This window comes from Chinchilla lanigera, unplaced genomic scaffold, assembly GCF_000276665.1.
Source record: "Chinchilla lanigera isolate Chin_1 unplaced genomic scaffold, ChiLan1.0 scaffold00008, whole genome shotgun sequence".
NCBI lineage: Eukaryota > Metazoa > Chordata > Mammalia > Rodentia > Chinchillidae > Chinchilla > Chinchilla lanigera.
The window spans coordinates 3,128,008-3,154,150 of NW_004955409.1; the positions used below are offsets into that span (position 1 = coordinate 3,128,008).

A 26,143-nucleotide genomic window follows, 5' to 3' on the forward strand; every position below is an offset into this window, starting at 1 on the left:
AAAAAAATATTATGAACGTTGCTACCGAGTTCCCGTAATGGAAGGGCAGGCCTGTAAAAACGTGATGCTGGGTCTTCATCCACTTTATTCATCACATCTGGCACCGTGAGATGCCGGCTCTCCTCCAAAGACGAAATGACCATGAAAGGGAGATGTTTTGCATGGACTCAGGACCTCGAGGCAGCCAGGACAGTGCAGCTAAAGACACTCAGGAAAGAGGACTCCAGAGCGGTTGCAGAAAGTGGCGAGAATGATGGGGTGAGTGCATCTGAGGTGAGGGGGGATTTGAGGGGATTGATGGCAATGTGGTTTTCATTGCAATAATTTTTTTTAAAAAAAAAAACCCCTTCAATATTCACCATATATTTCGATCACACTGCATCCTATTTCAGCTACGGAAGTTGGCCGCAGGTGTGCTTGAGCTGCCCGGTAGCAGAGCCGCTTCTGGGCGGGTCCCCAGGAAGCAGCAGACTCCTGAGCTCTTAATGCTGGGTAGCTAAGGGGCATTTTTGGTGCTGTTACAGGGCCTGCTCTCCGGTCCCACAGACCAGCATGAGGAAGTGGCCGACGCCATGTCCCTGCCTGCGTCTGTGGCCCTGATTAAAAGCGGAGAAGAGTGTCACTCTGGTTTCCCGCGGGGAAACTATACACGTATAATTACAATTTGCCAAAAACTGAATGACTTGCAGAGCATTTCACACAGAAACGTCTCGGGAGGTAATAACAATACTTTATTTTTTACAGATGAAACAGAGGCTCCAGGGGATGAAGGGCCCTGCCCAGACTCACACAGGTCTTTTTATCCTAAGCCCCAAATATGAGGTTTTCAGCTGTCTTGGTCATGCTGACACCTTAGCAAGCCTCTCTCGCATTTCCTTCTGTGCACACCTCGCTAGATTTCCACCTTCTGTGCTTTCTGACAGCGAACACTGCGCACAGCAGTGTTTTTCTTTCCGTACCCAGGGGAACTAGTGCGTGTGAGTCTCTGCGGAGAAGCAACTGACATTATCCTACCGCAGTATTGCTTGGAGTGGTTACAATTTTTAAAACATTACACATAACTTAGTAAGAGGTAAAATAACAGCACAGTTTAAAAAATTTGACTAATTAAAGTTAAATAAATTACAACCAGAAAGACATTCGTCATTTTTCATCTGTTGCTCAGAATGGGTGGTAGGAGACGGGGAATTCTGGCTCCTGGTGTGATGCATAAGGTCACAGCAGCCCCAAGAAATCTGCAAAGCCCTGTGGCTCATCCTCCTGGGGAGCTTTGATGCCAAGTGTCCCGGCCAGCCAGAATGTGCTCTGGGGGTGTGGGGTGACACTGACTCTGTAAGCGGCTTCTGTCTGTCTGACATTTCGCCTCCTGACCTTGCAGCGGTGACTGTGAGGATGCCCCAGGTCAGAATTCCTCCTTTGAAAACTTCAGCCAGCAACTTCTTCTATCCTAACACCTGTGCCTAGTGATACCCAGGCCACCTGCAGCTTCACCTCCACGCCTTATCAGCTTGAAAGCAATGTTTTAAAAGAGGGTCCAGCATGGCTTTGAGGCTGGAAGGGATGGCTTTATTTTCTTTCCAATGGGAAACTATCTCCTTTAGATTCCAGAAGAACTACAGAATTATTTGGTTTGATTCTGACATCAGAAGTGCAGATAGTTGGGAAGCGCTTTGAAGCAATTCTGGTTACCCGCTAGAATGTGAACTACACTCTAAAACATTAGAATCCTACACACTGAAACATTATCTTGACTTATATACACTAGGTTTGTGGCAGTAGGCCCCAAACTTTTTTAAAAACCCAAGTACTGTTTGCAGGAAAAAAATAAAATCTTAATTCTTTTAATTCTGTTCAAACTGTCAACCAGAATATACAATTGCCTACGGCTATTAGACATTGCTCAACCTTAGTTGTCCTCATATTACTGTACCAGAGTAAAAATATCCCAGTTTGAGCTTCTGTATCAGCAACCCACTGCTGGGGAGGCCAAGGAGTCAGGTGTGGTGTTGTGTGCCTATAGTCCTAGCTACTCGAGAAGCTGAGGCAGGAGGATCACTTGAATTTAGGAGTTTGAGACCAATCTGCAAATAGTATAAGACCTTGTTCCAAAAAAAAAAAAAAAAATGTGAGAGAGAACAGAACCCCACGATAGCTCAGATGTCAAAACTGATGACTTTAAAACGTTTTTCTAAAAGGAATACAAGGAATGTGTGCTAATTCAATAACTAAACTGGTTGCTACAATGTATGTACAATTAGTTGTTATGAAAGCACATTCACAACTAGCTGTACCGCACTGGGAAGCAGTAGCACATATATTTAAATACCTTAAAGAACACCAGCCTTCCCTAGACACATTGATCAGACAGGAGGCTTTGCTTCACTTTAAGCCATGAATCTGAAAATAGTATTTTTTAAAAACTGTGTAACACGACACAACCTCTAATTAAAAAGTATGGGGGATCAAATACCCGTTATCTTGGGAACTCAAGAGCGAACACATCAGCTGCCTGGGTATTTTCAGGGATGAAAAGATTTAAATATTTCAACCTGCACAGCCCTTAAGTTTTAAAGGCTTCCATTAGTAAGGAACAAACCAGACCACAGAGCGAAAGGGAGCAGCAAAGCTCCAGCACGCAGGCACCCGGCAAGCTGCTGACCAGCCTCCCCGCAGCTCTCTCTCCTCTGCCTGGAGATCTGTGCTGGGCTGAAGGATGTCTGAGGAACCGGGCTGGCAGGCAGTGCACAGCTGAGGAGCGCCTGGGAGCGAGGTACACTGCATCCTGTCCAAGGGGGGAAGTGCTTCATGCTGCTCTCTGCTCTTCTGCCAGCACTCCAGCTGTATCAACACCACGTCTTAGGACAGAACAAAGCAGGCTGTGTGAGGCCACCAAGAATCAGACTCGCTCTGTCCTATGGAGCACAGTGTCCTCTGGTCTCGGTTCAGCCGCTGTCTATGGAGCGGAAGTAGGCCCGGACTATGACCCATACACCAGCAAGTGTGCCTGTGTGCTAATAAAACTTTATTCACAACAATAGCAACGGAGCCAGGTGGCCCAGCCTTGCTCTAGATACTAAGTATAAAGGCGCCTCTCTCCCGAAAACTGCCTGGTCACACGCCTGGCCACATCAGTGCGCACTCACTCCAGGTTTGTGCCCTGGTGGTGGATCCATAGCTGCAGAATGACCCAGAGATCCAGTGTTTATGACTCACAGGGACAGATCCATGCCCTCAGAAACTGACAGGAACCTGCAAGGCCATTGTGTTTCACTGAGAAACCCGAGCACGTGGCCCTTCTGGCTTTGGCTGATCTCAGAGCTGCAATCAGAAGCCAAGGACGGTCTGTGCGGGCAGGGGCACAGGTAGAGAAGACTGATAAAGTATGGATACCCTGGTGCTTTAGAAGCCTTCGGGGGGCCCATGCACATTCCCCGGCTACCAGCGTGGAATTCATTGCTCAAGCAGCAGGGACTATCGACTCCAAGGCAAACTTGTTCACTGTGGCTAAAGAAGCAAAATAAACAGACATGGAAAAGTTGTGAGAACAGTAACAGCTGAGAATCAGGATTTCCTACAAGTAGGGGGAATCACACAGCTTAGCCAGATGCTTCTGTTACTGCTGGGGAAGCCAAAGCCCAAGGGAGGGGTGCTAACGTGCCCGGACGCGAGTCTCAGCCATTGCAACTCACGGTCTGCTGCCAGCTCACCACGCAAGCTGCTCTTGAAGGGGCTCACCGACCACACAAACGCTCATGTCACGAAATCTTGTTTTAAATATCAGCTACCCTGAAAGACAAATTTTCTGTGGGGATAGCGGTGGCCGCAGAGAACACGGGCCAGGTGCCCAGGGGAGGGGAGAACGGCGCATCACTGGTTTAACGTAGCTGACAAGAACTGCACAGGGTAAAGCATTAGGTGACCATCTTCCCACGAGTACAGGTGCTGATCTCGCATGTTGTACGCTAGCATGGCAAGGACAGCCTGGGAAGTTCTTAAATTAAAGTTCGCGTTGATTTGTTTCCCTCCTAACAGGTCAAAGGCAAATGTTATCCTCATATCCTTGGTGTCCGTGACGTAGAGGATTCCCCGGGCTATGAAGGCGTTGCCGGCCTTGGACTTGGGGTACGTGGTGTTGATGAGCTTCGCGACAGAGAATGTCCTTTCCTCCAGCTGTGCGACGACCACGCTGGAGCCGTCCACACTGGATGCGTAGATGATCCAGAGGCCCTTTTCATCTACAGCGAGGTTGAAGTAAGTCTTGGAATTTGCGAAAAGGTATTTCCGATCAAAATACAAGGCGTTCTCGAGCTTCAGAGTTTGGGATGTTTCTTTGCCGAATTCAAATCTGAAATATGTTTAAAGAAAAGCAGATGTGAGTGGGCACTCCTGTGGTTTGTTATGTTCCTTGCTGGCCCGAGTTTGCGGGTCTGCACGGGGTGTGCGTTGCTAACCAGCTCCAGGGAAACCTGTTCTGCTGCAACCTTGACCGTGCTGTCGGCCTCAGACGCAGGGGATAGCGACCAGCCCGTGCCAGCAGGAACACAGGTGACAGCAGCGGGGTGAAGACACTCCTCCGAGCAGGAACGCTTGCACACCTATGCGGCAACGTCCCGGCCATGTGACTTAGCCAGGACCAGCGCCCAGCCTCACCCAGCGCCTGCTGTGCAGGGCCCTGACAGCTCTCCCCAGGAGTCTTTGAGCTGAGGTTGTAAAGATGACTTTTTACATTTTAAAAGGTTTTCAAATGTAAAATCCTTTCGGTTTACAAAGGAATGAGAAGTGACCAGTCCCTGAATACAGGCAGCAGGGCCAGCAGCTGAACACAAGTTTTCTAACTCCATGCTGTGATTATTCTTTTATTCCATGCTGGAATATTAGGAACAATGTTTACACAAAAATTTCAATGAAGATAAATGTCCCGAGCGGAGAAGAGCTATAACTGTCAGGGCTGTGCAGACGGTTTTGGCAGGTGAGTGGCTGATAAACTAAACTACGGCATGGACTACTTGGCCCCCGGGGGCCTGGGTTGTTTGATCTGCAGGCTCCACATGCAGATGGTGTAAGGAAACATGGTTCCAAAAAGCCTAAATGCAGGGATGACAGCGCAGGGATGTGAGGTGAAAGGCAGACACCAGAGGGTGCCAGCGAGCCACAGAGAGCCGGGCCAGGCTGCCGGGACCGCCGCTCGGCAAAGCCCAAGTCAGGGGAGGCAGGGAGGGCGCAGGGACGGTCCCTGAGCCTGGGCTGGGCCCACAGCTGCACCTTCGCCAGGGATCCTCGGGTTCCCAGCTGCTGCCTGGCGTGGGGCGGAGTGCAGGGTCTGTGGGGCGGGCGCCACGTCACCCAAGAACGCGTCCGCACCCCACCTGTGACAAGAGTGCCGCCCATGTGGCAGCAGGGGCCACAGATGTCTTGGGTGGCTCTCAGCAGGAAGTAGAGCTGCCGTCCCTGTGGAGGGGCACAGAGCCTGCCCTGTCAGGAGGGTGCGCTTCCGGCCGTGCCCGCGCTGTGCCTGCTAGGCTGATCTCCCCGAGACCCTCACCGGGGCGCTCAGGGGCCACAAGGTGGGGAGACGGGGCCTTGTGGGGGAGGAAGGCGGGGAAGAGAGGGCCCAGGCCTCCACGGGGGCATCGTCTGGTGTCCTGGGCGACTGGACCAGGGCACTCAGGGTGCTGGGGCTCTTGCTTCCCACGGTGCAGCTGGGGGCACCCAGAGGCTCTCGCCCATCTCTTTACAGAGGACACGAGACAACAGGAAGTGGCACCTTTCCTGTCCAAGGGCACAGAGGAAGTGGGGGAGTTGGGCCCAGAAATCAGGAGTCCTGGCTTACAGCTCTTATTTGTTTGTTTGATTTGTAATACAGAGATTAAACCCAGGGACTCCACACTGAGCTACATCCCCTGTCCTGTTTTAAATTTTGAGACAGGGTCTTGCTAAGTTACTAAATTGTCCAGGCTGGACTCAAATTTGTGATCCTCCTGCCTCAGCCTCCCGGTGTGCTGCGATTACAGGAGTGTGCCGTCACACCTGGTATGTAGAATATCTCTTCTTTGATTTGCCCAAAATGACCTGCTTGCTTCTGCTTCTAAAGCCCAGAGATTATTTCTCCTTCCACCATATCGACAAACCTTCAACAGTGTCCAAGGGGCGGCAGGAAGGTGAGCCGCCACCCTGGGCATTGTCTAGTTGGGGACCCACCCCGCAGCCCGGGGGTGTAGAGCAGGGGTGAGTTGGCCTCCGCAGGCCCCACCAGAACGACAGACTCCTGACTCAGGGTCACAGTCCCTCGCCTCCAGTGATCTCAGCTGTGACATGAAAGCCCTCGTGTCCCAGTCCCACAGAAGAGAACTGCGCTCCAGGAGCCCTGGGTCAGGCTGCTCCCTCCCCCAGGCCAGGCCTGCTGGGCACCAGCCCCTCTCTGGCCCCCGTTCTGCCTGTGACACCCTGTGGGGTCTGGACCCCCCTCGGCCATGACTGGCATCATGGAATTCACTTGACAACAAACGCCGACAGACCACGTAGTGCCGGCCCTGGGACAGAGGTGGCGGCTGGGGTCTCCGCGCCAGGCTCACCTCACGATGGTGTTGGAGCCGCCCTTGTGGTAGTAGAGGGCGCCGTTGTAGACCGTGTGCCCACAGCCGTGGAAGTAGTGCGGGAGCAGGATGGACGAGTAGCTGCCGTTCAGGAGGGAGGCCCGGTCCCGGAACTCTTTCACCAAGATGCCTGTGAGAGGCGGCACAGGGCTGGCAGGAGTCAGGGGGCTGGGAGCAAGTTCCTAGGGTCCCTCTTCCCGTGGGAGAGCCCGGACACCAAGCTCGCAGGGCAGTCCCCATGGGCCCCCGAAGTTCCTTTCGGGCCCCAAAGCCTCCTCAGCGGTGCCACCACATAGCAAGCGTTGGTGAAATAAAGAAGCTGTTTCTAAGCAGCTCTGCCTGCAACCGGCGCGTCTCCTTCCGGAGGAGGCTGCTGCAGCCTCTCGGGCAGCTCCTGCCCGCCATCACTGGGACAGTGTGACTCGGGCCAAGCTCATGTGACTGCATGGTGGCCTTTCACTTCTCCTCTGGGCTGTGCGTCCAATAGACGCACTAGAAAGATGGCCAAACGTACACTACTAGGACGGGGGCAGCCCTAGAGAAAGACAGACAGAGCATGCGGAACCTGACATTCCCTCCACCGCGGGGCTTGGGATTAGAAGGCCTGCAGGGGCCGGGCTATGTGTTCCTCCTTGACACTTTGCCTCCAGGTGGACAGGCCACAGCGGGGTGCCCTGGCTGAGTCCCAGGGACCTGAAACACAAGGCTGCCCCCAGGATGCTAGAAGAGGGAAAGTATTTTGCCCACTTTCTAAAATAGGGAGCCATTGATCAGACTGATCATCGCGGGACTTCGGAGTACACACAGCCGTAGGGTACCCCCGAAGGGAGAGGAAACTACAATCCCAGCACAGGTTCGGATCAGCTGTAGCGAAAGGCACCTGAGAAGTGTTCAGTCACCCAAATCCGCTCGTCGCTCCTGTTAGCGGCCTCCCTTATCCACGTCCCAAACGTCTCTGTGACTTTCAGTACCTGCGTTGGCTTTCCAATGGAAGCAACCGTGGATTCTGCCAAAACAAAAGGAAAGGAGAGGAGACGGGAGGGGAGGAGAGGAGAGGAAAGAAAGTCACCTGCTACTTAGGACTTCAAGGCATCCAGTTTTTGAACTTCAGAACAAGATGCTCTTTTTCTTTTGTTTTTCAGTGCCGAGATCCAACCCAAGGCCTGCCCATGGCAGCAAGCGCCCTACCCGAGCTGCACCCAGTCCCAGGATGCTTTGCTTCATACCTGCTTGTGGGGCATGCCGCTCACTGCCTTTCTCATCAGCTTTTCCCACCAAGGTGTCATCATTGGGTACAGCACACGTCTCCCCTGAAACAGCAATGTCAAAGCAGACACGGCTGGCACCGTGGGATGACCTAGCTTTCCAGCTCTGCTGCCCCATAGCATCCCTGTGACATAGGTTCACTGAGTTTCTCGCACCCCCAGGCCACGTGCTTCTGCTTTCTCCCACCTGGTGAGCTTCTGACAAGATGGGCACAACTACGGTTGCTAGGATAGCACAGTCCCGAGAGGACACTGGTGTCTCCTTCTGTTTTGTGCGGCTTTGAGGGAGCACCAGAGATTGGGTAGCTTGTGACAGACATGGTTCAGGAGATGGGAAGTCTGAGATGGAAGGCAGGCTCTGGTGAGGGCCCCTGGAGGTGTCGTAACATGGCAGGGCACTCCTTGGAGAGAGACTGGAACCCACACTTTGTGAGGAACCCTCTCCTGTGATAACGGACGAAGGCAGAGGCCTCTCCACCGAGTCACCTCTTAAGGACCCCATCTCTTATCCTAGTTACATAGGGCAGTAGGTCTCCAGCGTGTGTACTTGGGGACACATCTGAGTCACAGCGGTCAGTGAAGGGGACACAGTGGCCTGAGTCAGCCTGTTCGAGCCCTCAGCCACCGGGAAAGAGAGGCTTGGTGGCACCTTCCTCGTCTCCCTGGAGGCAGGGTCTCTCGCACAGACTGTTCTGGAAGGATTTTCACTCTTGGGGGAGCAGGAAGCTGGGAAGGCGCAGCCTCAGGATAAGGTGGCCTGCTTTCCTGGGTCTCCCTTGGACAGGTGTCAGGACAGAGTCACAGAACTCTAAGGAGGAAGGAGCCAAGGCGCTGCCTGGCCTGGGCCACCATTCCTGGCCTGCTGATCCTCTGCGTGAAAACGTGTGGGGACCCCCTGGTTCATAGGGGTTGGAGGCCACCTGCCTGGGCAGCGGTCCTCTTAATGAAAGGAAGCGAAGGTGGTGTGGGGAGAGTGTGGCGGCCAGTGGGCGGGTGACAGGGCTGGCCTGGGGCTGTGGCCTGGGGCTGGCTTGGCACTCTGGAAGGGCCCAGGCCCGTTCCTCAGGGAAAACTCAGACAGAAAGGGCAGCCTCTCCACTGTCCCAGGGAGGCTCTCGGGAGAACCGCAAGGGGCTGCCCTCCAAGGTCTCCAGCTCGGCGAGGCCTTTCCCTGAAGCCCTGAGGACAGCAGTCTGGAAGCGGTTTGACCCCATGTGTGCTCTCACTGCCTCTGGTCTGTGTATCCCTGGAACTAAACGGCAGATGCAGCAGCCGGCAGCCCAGGACTCCATTCCTCAGGCAGAGCGGACGACACAGCCTCTCAGGGAAGGCAGCTGTCATGAGCCTGGACAGTGACAGAGCCTCCGGCCAACAGGATTTCTGTGAATGCTCCGGTCAGAACTCTCCTCCCAGGTGACAGGCCCGCTCAGGGGCCAGTGAGGGCAGAGACGTCTGCCATTCTACGTCAACCCCGTCCAGTCCGCTGAGGGGCAGAGTAGTTACAGGCGCCATCCCCAGGGGACAGGTGGTGACGTCTTTGAAAGCCCAGACCCGCCCACTCAGACAGCAGAGTGCTGGGCCCTGGGAGGTCCTCCTGAGAACAGGGCGCCACACAGAGCAAGGCTGCTTAGGAGTCTGGCAGAAACTTCACCAGGGCCTCCGCCCCCACTGCCGTACCGCACTTCCTGGAGGAAGTTAGGTGGCCTGCCTGGGTCGGCTCGTCCTGGAACAAGCGCTGAAGTCACCCGGAAACATTTCCCACCCCTGTGACCCTTGATTCCTAATGACGTGCTATCTCACGGGGCCCCTGCCACAGACTCGCTGAAGGCGTGTCCTCTGGGCCACCAGATGTCAGGGACTCCCGCCCTCGGGCGGCCGGGCCAGGTCCCTGGGTGTGACCTCCCTCTCCTCTCCAGAAGGAGGACGCTCTCAGAGCTGGGGCTGCACAGCCAGGTGGCCTGGGTTTGAGTCCCTAACACAGTGACTTTGGACAAAGGATTTGGCTCTTCCAGTGTCACCTCTGAACGTGATACGGAGACAGTGCAGATGCGAGTGTGGTAGGGTGGTATGCGGATTAAAAGAACAAAGCTCCTAGCGCCACGGCTGGCACATCACCAGCATTTAGCCACGGGTGCTGCAGGGCTGGGGTGTGGCTCCGTGGCGGAGGTCACCAGGCCCCCCTTGCGCTGTAGTGACACCGGAGGGAGGGCACCCACCCCGCTGTCCTGTCGCTGCTCTCCCAGGTGATGGTCACTGCAGAAGGTCACAGCCAGCAGCTTCGCCTTGAGGGCATGTTATTGTTGATACACTGTGTCAACCTGGGGAGTCTAGAGGCTTGGCTAAGTGACCCAGCAGTTCTGTATCCTGCAGTGAAAAGGACACGCCCTCCTTGCTCTGGGATGTTGTTCATGGATGTGTCAGTGTGAGAAGTTTAGGAGGTTAAATGAGTGACTCAGCAGGGAGCCAGGTGCTTACCTTGTATCACCCTGAGCCTGTGCAGGAGGAGGGCACAGAGATTATGTGAGTGCTGCATGCCTCCGGGGTGAGGGAGCCTGCTTACAACGTAAGGGAGGGAGAGAGGCTTGCTCCTCTCTGGCCCTCCCCCTTGTGCTCTTGTTGTTTTGCCCTTCCACTGCCATGAACTGTTGCCCTCTGCCATGTGCCATCTGCCTCGGAGCCAGCCAAGCATGGACTGAAACCTCCAGCAACTATGAGCTAAACAAACCTTTCCTTCCTTCATTTTGGGCGTTGGGTATTTTGTCTCAGCAACGAGAGAAAAATAACCAAGACAGGGTGCCAGGAGGAGGAGGGGAAGGGTGGATGAAGGGGAGAGGCGGAGCGCTGGGTGGGGGCCCGTCCTCCACCTTTCCTCTTTCCCAGGACACACTGCCTGCAGCGCCCACCAGCAGCTGCCACGGGGGACTTGCTTTGGGGGCAAGATCTCCCCATCTGTTTTAGAAAATCTGGCTGCAAAGCCTGGGGTGCCGACCAGAGCTTGGGATCACCCACGGAACGGTGGGCACCCGGGGCAGGGGCTGGTGACCTGAGCACTGGCCGTTGAATGCGTTTGGCTGCCGAGGGCCCTTGGCTCTTCTGCTTCCGGGTGGGCCAGGAGGGCCAGGGGGTCCGGGGGGCCCAGGCGGGCCGGGGGCGCCTTGGTCACCTTTGGCACCTGGAGAGAGAGGGAGAGAGAGATTGATGCAGCGCTATCCACTGGAACAGGTTTCCCGTGAGGGGAAGGACTATGGGGTCCCCCTGAGCCGCTCCTTCCCTGAGGTGACTTGCGTTAGCACCCCAGGAGGGGCTGAGGGCCTGCCGCGTGCCAGGAGTGTGCTAAGCGTTTCACAGACTCCCCGTCATTCTTCCAAGCCACCTGCTCTTGTTTAGATCTGGATGTCCCCAGGATCTCCACACGCCCCTCGGTGGGGCTTTCAGAAAAGGGTTGGGCCATGAAGTGGACCCAGCTGACTTGCTGTAGGACGTGGGGTCTGATCTAGAGAAGCCGGTGGCTGGGGGCGTGACCTGGAAGGACGAACCCCCCCTTCCTCCCTCTCTTCTTCCAGCTGCCATGAGGTGAGCAGCTCCCTCCACTAGGCCCTTCCCCAGGCCTAGACAACTCAGTGACTTGGGGATGTGGCTCAGGGCTAAGGATATAGCTCAGTGCAAAGGTCCTAGGTTCAGTCCCCAGTGCTGAAAAAAAAGGCTCATGCTGAGATCCAAATCTGACCTTGCCCATATGGAAAAACACACACAGTTTTCTCCTCTTCAAATGTACAGAATCCCAGAAGTTGCTCAGAACAGAAAGAGGGCCATGGATGTGGACAGAGCGGAGGTGGTAGCACTGGGAGTGGAGCGGGCGGCCCCTACCTGCTGGCAGGACGTCGTTGGACACATCTCCTTTGTCCCCCTTCTCGCCCTTAGGCCCTGGTGGGCCCTCGTTTCCGGGCAGGCCCAGTTCACCCGGGTCTCCCTTTTCACCCTTTTCCCCTGGATTTCCTGTAGCTCCAGGCAGCCCTGAAAGAGGAAAAGCATCCGTTAGGCCATAGTGCAAGACGCATGTCAAGAGGCATTGGCACCCTTGTTTTACGGATGTTTCCATTCTGTTTATACAGTCCTTTTCTTTTTCACTTTTTGAGATAGGGTGTCACTATATAGTCCAGGCTGGCCTCACACACATGACCCTCCTGCCTCAGCCTCCTGAGTGCTTGGATTACAGGACTATACCCCCACACAAGCTTACACCAGATGAAGTTGAGATCTGTTACTCGCTAGTATTGTTGCTTCCTTGAGGGTGAAGGACTCGCAATTTATAGGTGGAAAGGACGGTCCAGAGTCCAAGTTCCAGGCTTACTGTGATTTAAGGAATTTTTTTGAGTTTCCTGAAGTTGTGCTTTCTCTTAAAAGTACAATTTTAAAATTCCAATTTCCTCGTCACCTTTTGACCTATTTTTAAAGTTTCTTCTATCCTACTTCATCTGTGTTAAAGATCCTGCAGCCTGACCATGGCTCCGTGGAACATAGTGACCCTTTACAAGATGGTGTGTTAGTGTCCTCAGCCAAAATTACCTCAGGCTTCCTTAGGAAAATAGCCACTTACAGTTAGCCCTTGTAGCCAACCTAACGTTCTTGTGGTCAGGTAAGCTCGGAGGGTGTTAAGCTCATCAGATCGTCAGCTTCCGCAGAGCCTAAGGAGAAGAATGCTACAACATCTGAGTCTACAGAAAAGATCCACCCCACTTTGCCGCAGCCCGTGATCTGATGCTCCTGCTAATGTCTTTGCTGAATGTATTGACTTGTGATTTTCTGTGTTCTTTGGCTAGAAAAGTTGGTGTAACCTCCTTCACTTTGGAACGCATTACTCCGCGAAGCTTGGATCCATATTCGCGGGCTGGTCACTCATATCTTGCTCAGAATAAGCCGTTTTCTTACTTCTTTCAAGGCAGACCTATTATTATGTGCAGATGGAAATAGGTAGGGCTCTCGAAAAGTCTTAGGAGTGGAACTGAATAGGGCGGGGTTCAGGTGGCTATGAACCCATCCTCACAAAGCTTCAGAGCAAGTGGGATAGGGCCAGACTGATCTGGCTGGCAGAGCGGACTCTAAAATTTAAATCACTCAGTCAGTGCAATTCAGCGTTTACAATGTGGACAGAGCGGAGGTGGAGTGTGCTAAGCGTTTCACAGACTCCCCGTCATTCTTCCATTGCTTACAATGTAAGCAAGAAAAAAATTGTACGATCATCTCAGTGAGAGCCGAAAAGGCATTTGATAAAATTCAACATCCATTGTTCCTAAAGTAAGTCTACACCTAACATCACCCTTACCGGAGAAAGACCAAGTGCTTTCCCCTAATATCAGGGATGAGATTAGGGCTCCACTCGCCTCAGTGTTTTGTGTACGGGAGTTCTCAGAGCCCTGTGCAGTGCTGGATGAGTGCTCTCCCACTGAGCCGCATCTCCAGCTCTTTTATCTTTCTTAAAATTTATTTTAAAGAAAAAGAAACAAAAAACAAAAAAAATTTCAAAACAATATGATAGGAGGGAAACAATGGTCAACATACTGCATATTGTTATCTTTAAATTAGTTCCTCAGAGTATAAGATATCAGCATTTAATTTTCCAAACAATATTAGCACAAACCTACATATTTTCCTTTTACTTTCAGCTCTTTTAAACTAGGCTGGCCTTGAACTTGTGATCCTCCTGCCTCAGCCTCCAGAATTCTGGGATTACAGGCATGTGCCACCACACCCGGCCTTTAAGAGTCTTAAAGATACAATGAGTCCATAAATTCGGCCTGTGTTTTTCTTCACATGCTATAATTCCACAAATTCCAAAGACCTCCACACTGAAAGAAAATTCTGTTAATATGGTACCATATCACTAAACTTCAAACACGTGCAAACTGCATTTGAACCCCATTGGTAAAATCAATTTTCACTTTAGCCTGGTAATGGGTAACCTGAAGGACACTGCGTATAAGATAAATAACTCAAGGAACTGACCTCGCAGGTCACCCATCTGGAGGACACCCAAGGCCCCACAAACGCCCCAACCCCGGGCCTGATGGCTCTCCGGTTGAGCGTGTACTTCTCTGATCCTGCCTGACAAATTGCCTCTGTCTCTCGAGATCCACCTGGGAATGCCTTTCTGTGATGATCAGTTAAGAGCACAGCCAGGAGAGGCGAGGCCCACATCTTCTCGGACCTCGGTGGGCCCCACCCAAGGACACTGGGACTCCGCATACAGGTACCCGTGGGGCCCAGAGAGGGAAAGGGGTTGCCTAGCATTGCACAGGCATTGCTAGATACAGATCGAGTAACAAGACGCTCTATCTCCAGACACTCGGGCGCACCGCCCAGGGTGGCAGATTTCGGGAGCATGAGGAGCCAGAGGCCCGGGCCAGTGCTAGTGCACCTTTCTCTCGACACTGCAGCGGAGGGTGGGTCCTTTGGCTTCCCTGACTGCCCAGCCCATTCTCATGTTCCTTCACATGGCCTCAGCTCCGTGACTGCGCCTTTACCCCTGTCTTACACCCTGCAGGCCTCACCAGAACCCGTTCTCCGGCTGTCACCTCCGCACTGCAAGGATCCTCCCTCCCATGCCAGCTCTGCCGCAGTATTGTGACCTCAGGAGAACCGCAGCGCTCCATGCGGGGAGGCACCTCACAGGTCACCCAGCTCCCCCGCTCCAGGCCTCCATGGGCCGTGTGAGTGGCTCTGCTCAAGCACTTTCAGTATGGGGGCTTCCGGTCCCAGCACCACCCCTGCACCCGAACACCCTGCCCTGCGGCGGAACTCAGTCATCCCTAGCAAGGCAGCCTGAGCTCTGGCAACCTGCGTTCACTCCACAGGACAAGCTCTCCAGTGGTTTCTGATCTGCACAGTCGGGGGCTGCCACGGACCAGCCAGGTAAGGCAGCAGCACACAGAAGGGCCTCATGGCATTTATCCCTGCTAGGAAGCGTAGAGGATAAAGAAACACTTGCTCAGCTACAGCCAAACACTGCAAAATCTCAGTGGAAGCGGAGATTCAGCTAGAGCTGAGCACCAGGAGGCCCGGGGTCCCTGCCTGGAGCAGCAGCACACCCGAGGGAGCAGGAGGGGCTCAGGGCCTCCATGGTCAGCACTTGGTCCCAGGGGACCCAGGGCCACCACAGGAAGACTCAACGGTCCTGGCCGCTGAGGGTGCCGCAGCGCAGACCGGTCCCCGCCAAGCTCACGGGAGACCAGGCTGTGGTCCCCAGCCCACGGGGCAGGAAAGTGGCTCCTACACTGGAGAAGAGCCTTGCGCGGGGCCCTGTGCGAGACAAGTGCCTTTGTCAGGATCTGAATAGGCGATTTGGCCCAGTGTGTGAAGGGGACAAAGCCGGACGCTGCCACAGAGTCCTGTTTGAGCCCCGCTGCTCCATCCCCTGCGGCTCTCAGAGCCGATCTCGCTGTGCTGCGGCGGGCCTCTGCCGGCTGCTCTGGGTTTTCTTTATCAGGCCTTTACTCCAGCACAAAGGGCTTGTGGGCATCATCGTCCAGTTTCTCCGCCCTTTCTTTCATGCCTGCCTCTCGGGCCTTTATTTCCTTTCCCAAATCGGTCCTGTGAGAGGCAGGACGACGGCTGCCGGGGTGGGGGCCTAAGGCCTCTTAGCTGGGCGAGCGTCAGTTCACGCCCTCACTGAGGAAGCACCGTCTGCTTTCACCCTCTCGTTGTTCATAACCTGTTTTTAAGTGCACATTTGTCACACACACGGGTCACACTCATCACAGGGAGTCTGCACCTGTGTGTAATAGGCCTTAATTCTTTTTTCCCATTCCGTCCCTCCCTTCAACTCTTCCTCTCCACCCCATTCCCGGAAGCTTTGTTTCCACGTATCTCTTTCCCTTCTCCTTCTCCCCTCCCTCGGTCCCTTCCCATTGGAACATGTTCTTTCTACTTCCCAAACCTTTCCTCCGTCCTGCTCCTTATTTGCTCTTTGGGTTTCTCACACAGGAAAACAACCTCCGCCCTCTTATTGACCGTCACGTCTGACCAAGTGTCCCCTGGCCTTTGTCGGCAGAATCAACAACAACTTGCCCATGCGCTGGCTGCAGTGTCGGAAAGAAAACACCACCTGACTCCATTCACATCAGCGGACCTGTGAGCTGCGTTTTCTACCCGGACTCGGGGTGCTGGGGCGGTCACCCTGCACAGTGATGCTATGACGCAGCTTGGATTGGACCTGGGCACCATCCATGCCTTGACTCCCGGCTGGTTTGAGTGGGCACGTTCTGCCACCCCAGAAAGGCCAGATCCTGCCTGCCTGACTCCTGCGCTAGAAGTGGCTCTCTGCTATTTTTCTTCTGCTGCTGCCCACTCAAAATAAACAGTTCCACCGCCATCAGAGTCGGGGGGTGTGTGAGAGCACGGGGCTGGGGTTCACTCCACCATCCTCTCCACAGGGGATGCGGGAACACAGTTTATTTTTGGCAGTGCCAGCTGTCGCTGACTAAGGCAGGAGAAAGGGGACCAGAGGATGTCACACAAAACCCAGTCCCAAGGTGTCAAGAAGGAGGAGGTGTGTATTTCTATATTTTTTTTTTTTTTAGAAGGAGGATTTGATTTTTAGAGACCACATTGCAGCATTAACTCTTCAGTGGGGAAATCAAAGGCATAGACAGTGCTTGGTTTTGAGGCACCCAACTGTCACACTTCACAGAAGATGCTGCTTGCATAGTGGACAGCACTGGGGTCCCTCTTGGTTCCAATTCTCCCTCATCCAAGCCTGTATTTCCAAACACATGCAGCACTTTTCCAGCTAGCTTCCTTTGGGCCAGGACATTTTGCTAAGTGACATCGTTTAGACACAGAAAGATGCCTACCATGTGTTCTCATGTATGACAGCTGTAGTTGATCCGAAAGAAGCAGAGAGCAGGTGAGTAGGTACCAGGGCCCGGGGTGGGGTGGATGGGTGGTGGGTACAGTGCATAACCAGGTGGGGGGAGTGACTGCTACAGTCCTGTGGCAACACAGGATAACTCTGGCTCACAAGACCAGCTGAATACTTCAACATAGCTAACGGGGTTGACTTGGATGCTCCTAGGGCAAGGAAATGGCAAATGTCTGAGTTTGATAGATGTGGTAATGACCCTGGTCTGATCACTGCATATGCATGCATGTACTGAAATGCCACGCTGGGCCCTACAACTAGGTATAATCATAATGTGTCGATTTAAAAATAATATACTTGTTTTTGCAGTATTAGGGGTGGAACCCAGTGCCTTGTGCATGTTAGGTAAGTGCTCTGCCAGTAAGCTACAGTCCGGCTCATTTTAAAATTTTCTTTAAAATGAGACAAGGTCTGGCTGAGTTGCCCGGGCTGGCCTCCAGCTTGCATCCTCAGCCTCTCAAGCAGATGGGATTATGGGTGTGCAGCATCATATCCAGCTAAAATGATACTAATACAAAAGTTTAAGAGTTGAACAAGCAAAAAAAACCAGGACCAATGAACAAAAGAATGAAAGAAAAGACTTCCTTCTGGTCTAAAACCAAGCTGCTTCTTCCGCCTTTTTATAATCAACAATAATAGCTCCCGCTAACACAGAACTTACGGTTGCTGGGCCTTACGCTAATCGATTCCTGTATGCCAGCTCATTTACTCTTCCTGACAGCAGCTGAGGCTGATAGCGCTCTTGTCTCCATCCTACACATCAGCATCTGCGGCACGAAGTGATCAAGTAACTTGCGCAGGGTGCACAGCTGGTGAAAGGAAGAGCCGGGACCGGGGCGCTGGGCTGGGGCTGGCTCTGCGCTGTCCCCCCACCGTTCCTAGCAAGCTGGGCTTTCTGACGCTTCCATTCCCCAGCCTCATCCGGTCAGGCTCTCAGGAGTCCCAGGGCTCTCTGTTGCTCCTACACACACGCAGCGGAAGCCCCGGGGCCAGCTCTGATCCCCCTCTGGTACTGGCGTGGCTGTGTATCCTGAGAGCCCAGGCCTCTGTCCCTGGCCACCTGGCCTTGTTCCCCAGGGCTAACCACCCCTCTTCCTGTCTTCCTGTCCTCTGTCCTCTGCTGCACAGCCCGCCCGCCCCAGCTCCCATGTGTCCCTTGGCACACAGGGAGGCCCGGTGCACTCTGGGGCAGCACTGCCCGCCGAGGGGTAGGGAGCAGCCTTCCAGCCCGAGTCAGTCGTTACTGATAGGCCAGCACTCACTCCTTGGTGCTCCACTTCTTCTCTCATCGACTATGTACATTATTTATTGAGCCCACACCAAGCCCAGCAGATAGGAGTGACAAAGCCCAGAACTGACCAGACATAGCTCCTGCCGCCACAGACCGCACGCACCACAGCGGAATATTTAAAAGGGAAGCTGCGATGGAGCTGTGACCCCGTGAGGAGGTCTGGTGGTGATGGCAGAGTGACCTCCGAAGGCCGTGGGCCAGTAGAGGACGCGGGCAGTGTCCTAGAGCTCCGTCCGCTATTCTGTCCGCTGGGCAGGCTATTGCTGATGGGACGGCTTGCCCTCACGCGCATCCTGCAGGCCACTCTGTGAGCTGGACAGGCACTATCAGCAGGACAGGCAATACCAGCCTTCCGCACAGTCAGCTGCGCCAGCCCTAGAGCCCCAGGCTTCTGTTGGCTGCTGCCCGTGGCCTCCCGACAGGCCTCACTCACACCGGGCCCGAGTCCCTGGCCGGGACGTTGAGCATCCTTGCGGTTAACAGCAGGGGCCCTGTATTCAGGCCCCACTTGCTGTACTTGGTGGCTTTGTTTTTCTTTTTTAAGTACTGGGGATTGGATCAAGCTCTCTGCCATGGAGCTACATCCCGGACTGTTTCTCTTTTTGAGACAGAGTCTTGCTAACACAGGCTGGCCTTGAGTTTGTGATCCTCCTGCCTCAGCCTCCCAAGTAGCTGGAATTATAGGTATGCGCCACCATACCTGGCCAAAAGAGAATCTTTATCAGAGCTGATTTCTGTCCCTAGGACCATTCATTCTCCCCAGTAATCACGGACAAGCCCTCAAAATTGGCAACACTTCCCACCCCTGTAGGAGAGGTGTACGAACTCCCGAGTGATGGTGGGCAGTGGGCAATCATGTCCCCTGGTTGTCACAGTGAACTGCAAGCCCCCCCTCCTGTCCTGGGTCTTTGTCACTGCCTTCCAGGGAGGGATGTTGTCCTCGTGTGCAGAGCCTGGGTCATTTTTGCATCTCCAGCGTGTGGAGCGCCCCCGCCAGACGAACCCTTGCTCTGTGGCTGAGCAGCCCTTTTCTTTTCTGCCTCCCCTCGGCTGTAAGGTCACACGCTAAGCTGGGCCTTGGCCTCAGTCTTGGGAAGGCGTCCCTTTCCCAGCGCCCCGCTACTCCTAGCCCACAGCCCCAGCCGGAGCGGGTGCCCCCTGCTCGGCGCTGAGTGCGCAGGCGCGCGCCACAGGCGGAGTCTTCCGGGGCAGACTGGACGCCGCAGCTGCTGGCTGTGGTTATTCTACACGGCTGCTCAGCTGTGGTTGTAATTATTATACCAACCAACGAGACAGCCCTCGCTGCTCTGTAATTTCTGCTGTAGCTGTGGCCCTGGACTGTGCGTGCCTGGGGCGTCCACAGTGCTGCGCCCTGGGCCGTGGTGGGTGGGCTGCCGAGGGGAGAGGGGCCCGGCAATCTTCTCCCTGTCTCCTGGCTCTCACCGAATCACTGGAAGAGCACCAGCAGAGGTGCTCCAAAGGGCAGGTAGAGTGTTGGAAGAACCTGCTAGCTTTCCTCCAGGGCCCATCCAGGAGGGTTCTCACCCTGGAGCCCCGGGTTGGACAGGTGAGGGGGACCTGGGCTCCTCCCACAGTCACCCTTCCCGTCCAGGCAGTGCTCTCGCCTGGGGACCAGGGGCTGGCCTTCCTAAAAGCTTCCCGGTGCTCACTCTTGACCGAGCCTTGCTGGCCTCTCCCTCCCTGGGCCAGCTCTGAGGGTGTGGGAAGCTGCACACCAGGACAGGTGCCCAGAGCCCTGAGGCCCTTGCTCCAGCCTTGCCCAGCCTCTGCCAGGATGCACGAGCCCGGCTCTCACTGCCCTTTGGATGCACCGGACACCCTGGTGCCTCTGGGCTTTGCCCAGACGCTGGTGATGCCCTGCTCCAAGCTGAGCAAGGCCCCGGCCACACCCGCGGCAGAGCTGCCTTGGTGCTGCCATCCTGCGCCCGCAGGCAGAGATCTCCTCTAGCTGGGAACGGTGCCCACAGAGCAGGCCGAAGTCAGCCAGTGATTTTTCCACCGAACGCAAGGACTTGCTGGGGAGGAGGAGGCAGCAAGGGCGAGCAGGAGCCTGGACAGCGAGGGTGCCAGCGCCGCAGCTGTTGCACAGCCCGCAGGGTGTTCCCTCCCCGGGCTGTTGGCTCCCGCTCCATCCCAATTTCCCTGCGCATCAGAGAGAGCAGAAAGTAGGAGCCAGTTCCCAGAGGGACCAACGGACTCTCCAGCTGGACATAAGCGCGCGCCAGGGTTGGACAGAAGAGATGCCTTGGCACCAGCACGCAGCGGCTTGTGGGTGCGAGCAGCCCTGTCTTCAGGCAGGAGCACAGCATGTGGCCGCTGGTGCATGCGCTTAGCCTACCCCGGGTGCAACCATGGAGACGAGAAATAAGGCAGCTGATTAGACAAAATGCCAACATACCCATTTTTCCTCTTTTCCCATTTGCTCCTTTTTCGCCTTTTGGGCCCTGCGGCCCAGGCTGTCCGTCAGATCCATTGTGTCCTGGTAACCCATCAACTCCTGGAGGTCCTGAGTCAAGACAGGGAAAGAGGAGCTTAAAATCTGCCCTGGAGTTGATGTGAGTCCCTGTAGTTAAGGAACGAGCAGGTTCTTCTCTGCTGTGCTCCTTCCTTCCCCATCTGAAGCGGTGACAGCCGGGGGACAGGGTGGCAGGTCCCGGGCGGGGTGACGGGACGCAGAGAAGGAAGGGGAGTAACCAGCTGCCCCCACCCCTTCCCTTCCCCCACTTCGCTCCCATCAGAGGGAGCTTGGGGGACCAGCCCACCTGCCCCCTTCCCTGCCGGCGAACAGAGGTCACAGCACCTACCTGGTGGGCCAGGTGGTCCTAGAACAGAAAAGAAATTTTGATGGTAAACTGCGGGTGGAAGAAAAAAAAAGCACCACCCCCACCCCGTCCTTAAAATGTCCTAGAAACCCATCCCACATCTTGTATTTAGAGCTCATAATATTTGCCCTTCAGAGCAATTCAACAGACTCATCTGCTAATCAAACCACTTTTGCTTAAGTGTCAGTGGATCAAGAAACACTTCTCTCTGTTTTGGTTTTTGTTTCTCCAGCACATGTGACGATCACCAACACGAGTGCAAAGGTCTCTCCGCACATCCAAGCCTGTGACATTCCCAAACCAGCACTGACCAAGCACTTACTGTGTGCACCAAACTCTACCGTCTCAGACTGACAGTCTCTGTCTGAAGGGCTCACATCCACATGGGGAAGGGGACCCTTGGGAACCTCAGTGCAACACGGGAAACCAGGAAGTAACCGCAGAGCGGCCCTGGGGAGCGTGCATGCACAGCTGTCTGGAAGGCTTCCAAGAAGAGGAGTCTTGAACTACAGCCCTGGAGAAAGGATGCGCCTGAGCGCTGCCGGGAGGGCCGGCGTACGTGGCAGGGCTCAGCGGGAGCGAAGGTTCACGGGGGGCACTTGCAAGGTTCAGGGCAGGAGAAGGACAGGCAGAACTGGAGAGGGTGGGGGTGAGCCTGGACCCCGCTGTGGGTGAAGGGCGCACAAGCAGCACTGCGCCCAAGCCAAGAGGCGTGGACGACATCGGAGACACAGCAGAGGGCTGCAGGAGCTTTGAAGCCAGGGTGATGCTGGGAAATCAGTGTGGCTGGGAATTCAGCCGAACTGGGTGGACTGAGATGAAAGAGACGCAGAGACCGGGAAAATACCCGGATCTTCGGAGTTAAAACCAAAGAGCGGCTGTGGGAAAATGTGACGGCAGAGCTGCAGCGAAAGCTAGGCGATCCAGTGTTTCAGCGGAGCGAGCGAGACTCCTCATCTGATTAGGTAGGAGCCCTCCTGGATACTTGGGGGCCTGGGGGCCTGGGACGCAGATGACAGAGGCCGGGGACATGGGGCACTCAGGGAAATAGGTGTTTTAAGGCCCGCACTCAGTACATGCAGTCCGCCTCAGCCCAAGTGATTTGTGGAATGGCCTCGCCTTTTCCAGTCAGGACAGCCTGCGGCTACACGGCGCTGCCATCAGATGGCGCACGCACACTGGGAAGGGATGAGGCGGCCGCTCAGCAGGGGTCAGGAGGAGGGCAGCTTGACACCCAGAGGACGCAAGACTGAGTGTATACAGCAGGTTTCCGAGACTCCCGGAGAGCCTCGCTGTCATGTTCACGGGCGGGACGTGGTGACACTGCCCCTGGAGCTGTGCACCGGGGACCTGCTGGCCTTGGCCAGCATCTCCAGACGGGGACCCTGGTCACAGTTCCTACGGTGTGGGCCCATCACCCGCAGTGCTTGTTAAAAGGCAGCACCCGGGTCCCCTCTGGAGAGCTGCACGCAGTGTGAATTTAGAGCAAGGCCCGGGAACCTGCATTTTTACCAAGGACGGCAGACCAATGGGATGCAGGTGCTCACGGCCCCCAAGAATTGGCCACATTCAGCCCACCCTCTGAGGGGTGGAATGTGGGGTCCCTGGTGGGCGAGACACCACTGCTCCCTGCCTTCCTGGGGGGCGAGCTTGGTGCCCGGGGTTGAGAGGACAGAGCCCCAGTGCAGCAGCCTGCACCTGCGCTCCAGAGGGAGCAGAACTCGCTGGGAGAGTCGTGCAAACCCTGCGGAATGAGACATGGGCCTTTGCCGCCTCAGGCCACCGAGGTCTCTGGGTGGATGCAGCCAAAGCACAGCCTCGCTTACCTCCACAAGCACTCCTCTGTCATTATCACGGCTTGTGACATCACCCCGCTTCTTCTCAGGTAAGTGCTGGTGGAGCCCTACACTGGCACATGGCCGAATCTCAAGACAAGAAATACAGGCACCACAGACCCGGGCAAGTACTGAGGAGGGGGAAGGAAGGGTCAGACCCCGTCCCCAAGACGGGGTCCCAGCCAGAGGCCGACCCTGCAGGTCTGCGATTGGGCACTTGTGATGTGACCTGCCACGCGGTCTCCCAGGCTCGCATGGAGGGGCGGAGAATCACCCCAGGGGTTTCTCATTTGTCCCCACAGCCTCCCCTTCTACCCTGGGATGGGGCTGAAATGGGAGTCACCCGAGCACAGGCACCTGCTCAGCGCAGCAAGGACCACAGAGGCGGCAACTCTGCGTCTCCTGACGTCCTGCTGGCAGCAGCAACACAGAAGCCCAGGGAAAGCAAACCAAACCCACAGAAGTGCGCTTGGAGGTCAGCCCAGGCCCGCTGCTCTAGAAGGACTCCTGAAAATGCGGTGTCCTGAACTGAGACATCAGGCTGAGACGTCAGCTGCTCTCCCTCTCCTCCTCCTGCAACGATCCCTGTGGTGTGGGCTTCCTGCCCGCCACGGCGTCAGGGTCAGGCGGGAGCTGGGCTCAGGGCGGTGTGGACTCTTTCCCAGGGGAGCCATCCGCCTGGCTCTCTTAAGGGATGGCCTGAAAGCCCCGAGCCTCAGACTTGGGCCTGAACCCACAGACACTGAAGCAACAGGCCGTGTTACTCAGGACGTCCAGCTAGGTGAGAACAGAAGCAACTCTGCCAGCAGTCAGAGTACAGCTTGTCCTTCCGGTTCCTGAGGCTGCACTGGCTGAGCCCTCTGAAGCTGCCCTGGCCCGGCAGTGGGCTAAGTCCTCAGGCACCGGTGAGAAAACTCTCTCTTCTCACATGTCCCCAGTAAACCACAGCCTCAGCTCAGTCTTACTTAGGGGGCGCATTGCCACTTTGAGCCGTAGGAATGGCCGGTAGTTTTAAGTGTCAGTCCAACCCATGGAAGCAGTGGCTTTCTGGAATGCAAGGAAGGAGTGCCCTGAGGCCATGTGGGGCACCGTGGGGATATGGCATGGGCATCTGCCTGGATAGAAGGAGTAAGGACACGTGCTCCCTCCACTGCACGGAGATTGGGTGCTGTGGATTTGAGGTGTCCCTCCCCCAACAAGCAGTTCAGCCACAGGACAGGTTTGACATTTTCTACGTCCGCGTGGGAGGCCACTGTAAGTGAAGAACAATCCAAGAATCTACCTTCTGCAAGCCAAGGTATGGTTCTGGGGTCCCAAGGAAGTGTGGGCCCAGGAGTACAAGAGGCATCCAGAAAAGCATGTCATATGTTGCTTGACAGACTGCCCCGACCCCTCTAGCTGGGGAATCGCTGAGAAGTCCCAGGCTGCACAAGGGTTTCAACTCACAGCTGGACTAGGCCACAGTGACACACACCTGCTTGTGTGTGTGGTGTACAAGACCCAGGGCCTTGTACATGCGAAGCTGGTGCTCTGCCACCGAGCTGCACCCGCAGCCCACGCCTGCCTGCTCTGTAGATGAATCTAGTGTGAGGCCAGGTCTTGCTCTGGACGCAAGCCCAGGCTGTGCCCCGGAGGCCCCCTCTGCTGGCATCCTCGTGGGACGGTGGACGAATACTCTGCCCACTCCCTAATTCTCTCCAAGTCCAGTCCTGGGTGCTGTTGTCACTCACTGTCCTTAGCAGCTTCGTGCTTTACAGCTTGCATTTTTCATACCTGAGCACCTCATTGAAGGGCTTTCTGTGCAGAAGGAGGCCCGATTTCAAGCTGGCTTGGATGGAGAAAATGCTGGCCTTCGAGAAGCATCTGGAGTGCTCAACAGTCCCAGCACGGACGCCGTCCCCGTCACCCGCCACATCGGCTAAGTGGTCCTAATAGCTGCGCCTTGCGCCTTCATCATGCAGCCTGGCTTCCGGGCCCTTGCTATGAAAACCAGAAAGAAGAGGCTTCTCAGCCAGCTTTTGTGCCCATCTCTGCATCCCCGAAGCATTTCTGAGCACTCATTACTGCCTCCAGACAAGCTCGGAAAAGGGACTTCACAGCTGAAGGAAGGTACTTAAGCCACAAGAGTTTCTGAACAGAGGATCTGGCTGTTCTCAAGCTGTTTAATCCTCTGTGAGGGCCACGAAGTGCCCTGAGTAATTCAATTAGCATTTCCCCAGGGGCTGCAGGGTGGTAGCTCTTCTCTCTGAGCCCCGTAAGTGCAGGAGAGCGGGGCTCGCAAGGAGGGCTCCAAGGGAAGCTCACCTCCTCCACCACTCACGCTCACAGCCCGGGCTCATCCCTGCAGCAGACCCACGGGCGCTCCTTCTGCTGGGCAGTTCCCACGGGCAGCAAGAGGAAGTGGAGTGGACACTGCAGATGACCGGGTACAGGTGGAGCAAGGCCTCTCACGTGTGAGGTGCTGACACGACGTCCCCGGAGCCTGGGCCGCTCATCTGTGACTCCAGTGACACCTTCAGCTGGCTTGGAAGCCATGTGGTCATCTTAACCCCGGGGCCTGTACACTTTTCCCCATTTCCTCAGAAAGCTGCCGCTCTGTGGAGAGCAGGGACTGAGGGCTGAAGTCGGCTGCACAGCTCATCCTGGGTCCTGGGTCCTGGGTCCTGGGTCCTGGGTCCTGGGTCCTGGGTCCTGGGTCCTTGGTCACTGAGCTTTGCAGAGCCTCTCTTGGCCTGGGGCATGATGGTGAGCCTGCTCTTCGACCTGGGTTTTCCCTGTCCTCACCTCTGAAGGCGGGACCACGCGGTCTCTCCTCAGGCAACCCAGAGATGGAAAACCCTCCCAGCACGCTCCTTCCCCCAGCCAGTCTCCATCCTAAGGCCGTGCATCTCTGGCCAGTTCCTTCCCTCTTTTCCACATGTCAGTAGCTCACAGAGGGGAGCGCTAGGGCCTGCCCGGCCCAGGGTGCCTACCACTTAGAAGAGCCTTCAGAAAAGAATGTCTTGGCTACTTAGCAGCTTCCCCCCAGAACTTCTTGTCCACACTGTGCACATGACCTAGTGTAATACTTACATCCCATGGCAGCAGTACTCCTCAAGTCAGAGAACTGCACCACTCAGGAGGCATAAGGAAAACGTCCTTCTGAAACCAACAGGCATAAGGAAAACGTCTCTGGCCCCGACTCAAGGTGTCACCACTTTCTCATTACCCAAGTCTTAGTTATTTTCCATGGCCCTTTTCTAGGACAATACCAGAAAATATTATTATTTTCATAATTATATTACAACTGGTTCTTAGCCTATTGAAAACATCTGGTAGAAGTCAACCAACATGCGTGTTCATAAGGACAAGCGTTCCTAGGTGCCCGTCCTGCCCTGGCCTCGGCTGGCACCAGTGCCG

The 26,143-nt window shown here is 55.3% G+C and overlaps 1 protein-coding gene across 1 annotated transcript in view; it reads right to left on the bottom strand.

Annotated features, from left to right (window-relative positions):
* Positions 1–710: 710 nt before the first annotated feature.
* Positions 711–26,143, bottom strand: part of Gldn (gliomedin) — a gene marked incomplete at its 5' end in the record, with an annotated part of 50,366 nt that continues 24,933 nt past the window's right edge. The window contains 8 exon segments of the mRNA XM_013510288.1: positions 711–4,345; positions 6,573–6,723; positions 7,474–7,599; positions 7,820–7,903; positions 10,902–11,030; positions 11,726–11,872; positions 20,486–20,593; positions 20,892–20,909. Coding sequence (XP_013365742.1) covers positions 3,868–4,345; positions 6,573–6,723; positions 7,474–7,599; positions 7,820–7,903; positions 10,902–11,030; positions 11,726–11,872; positions 20,486–20,593; positions 20,892–20,909 — 1,241 coding nt within the window.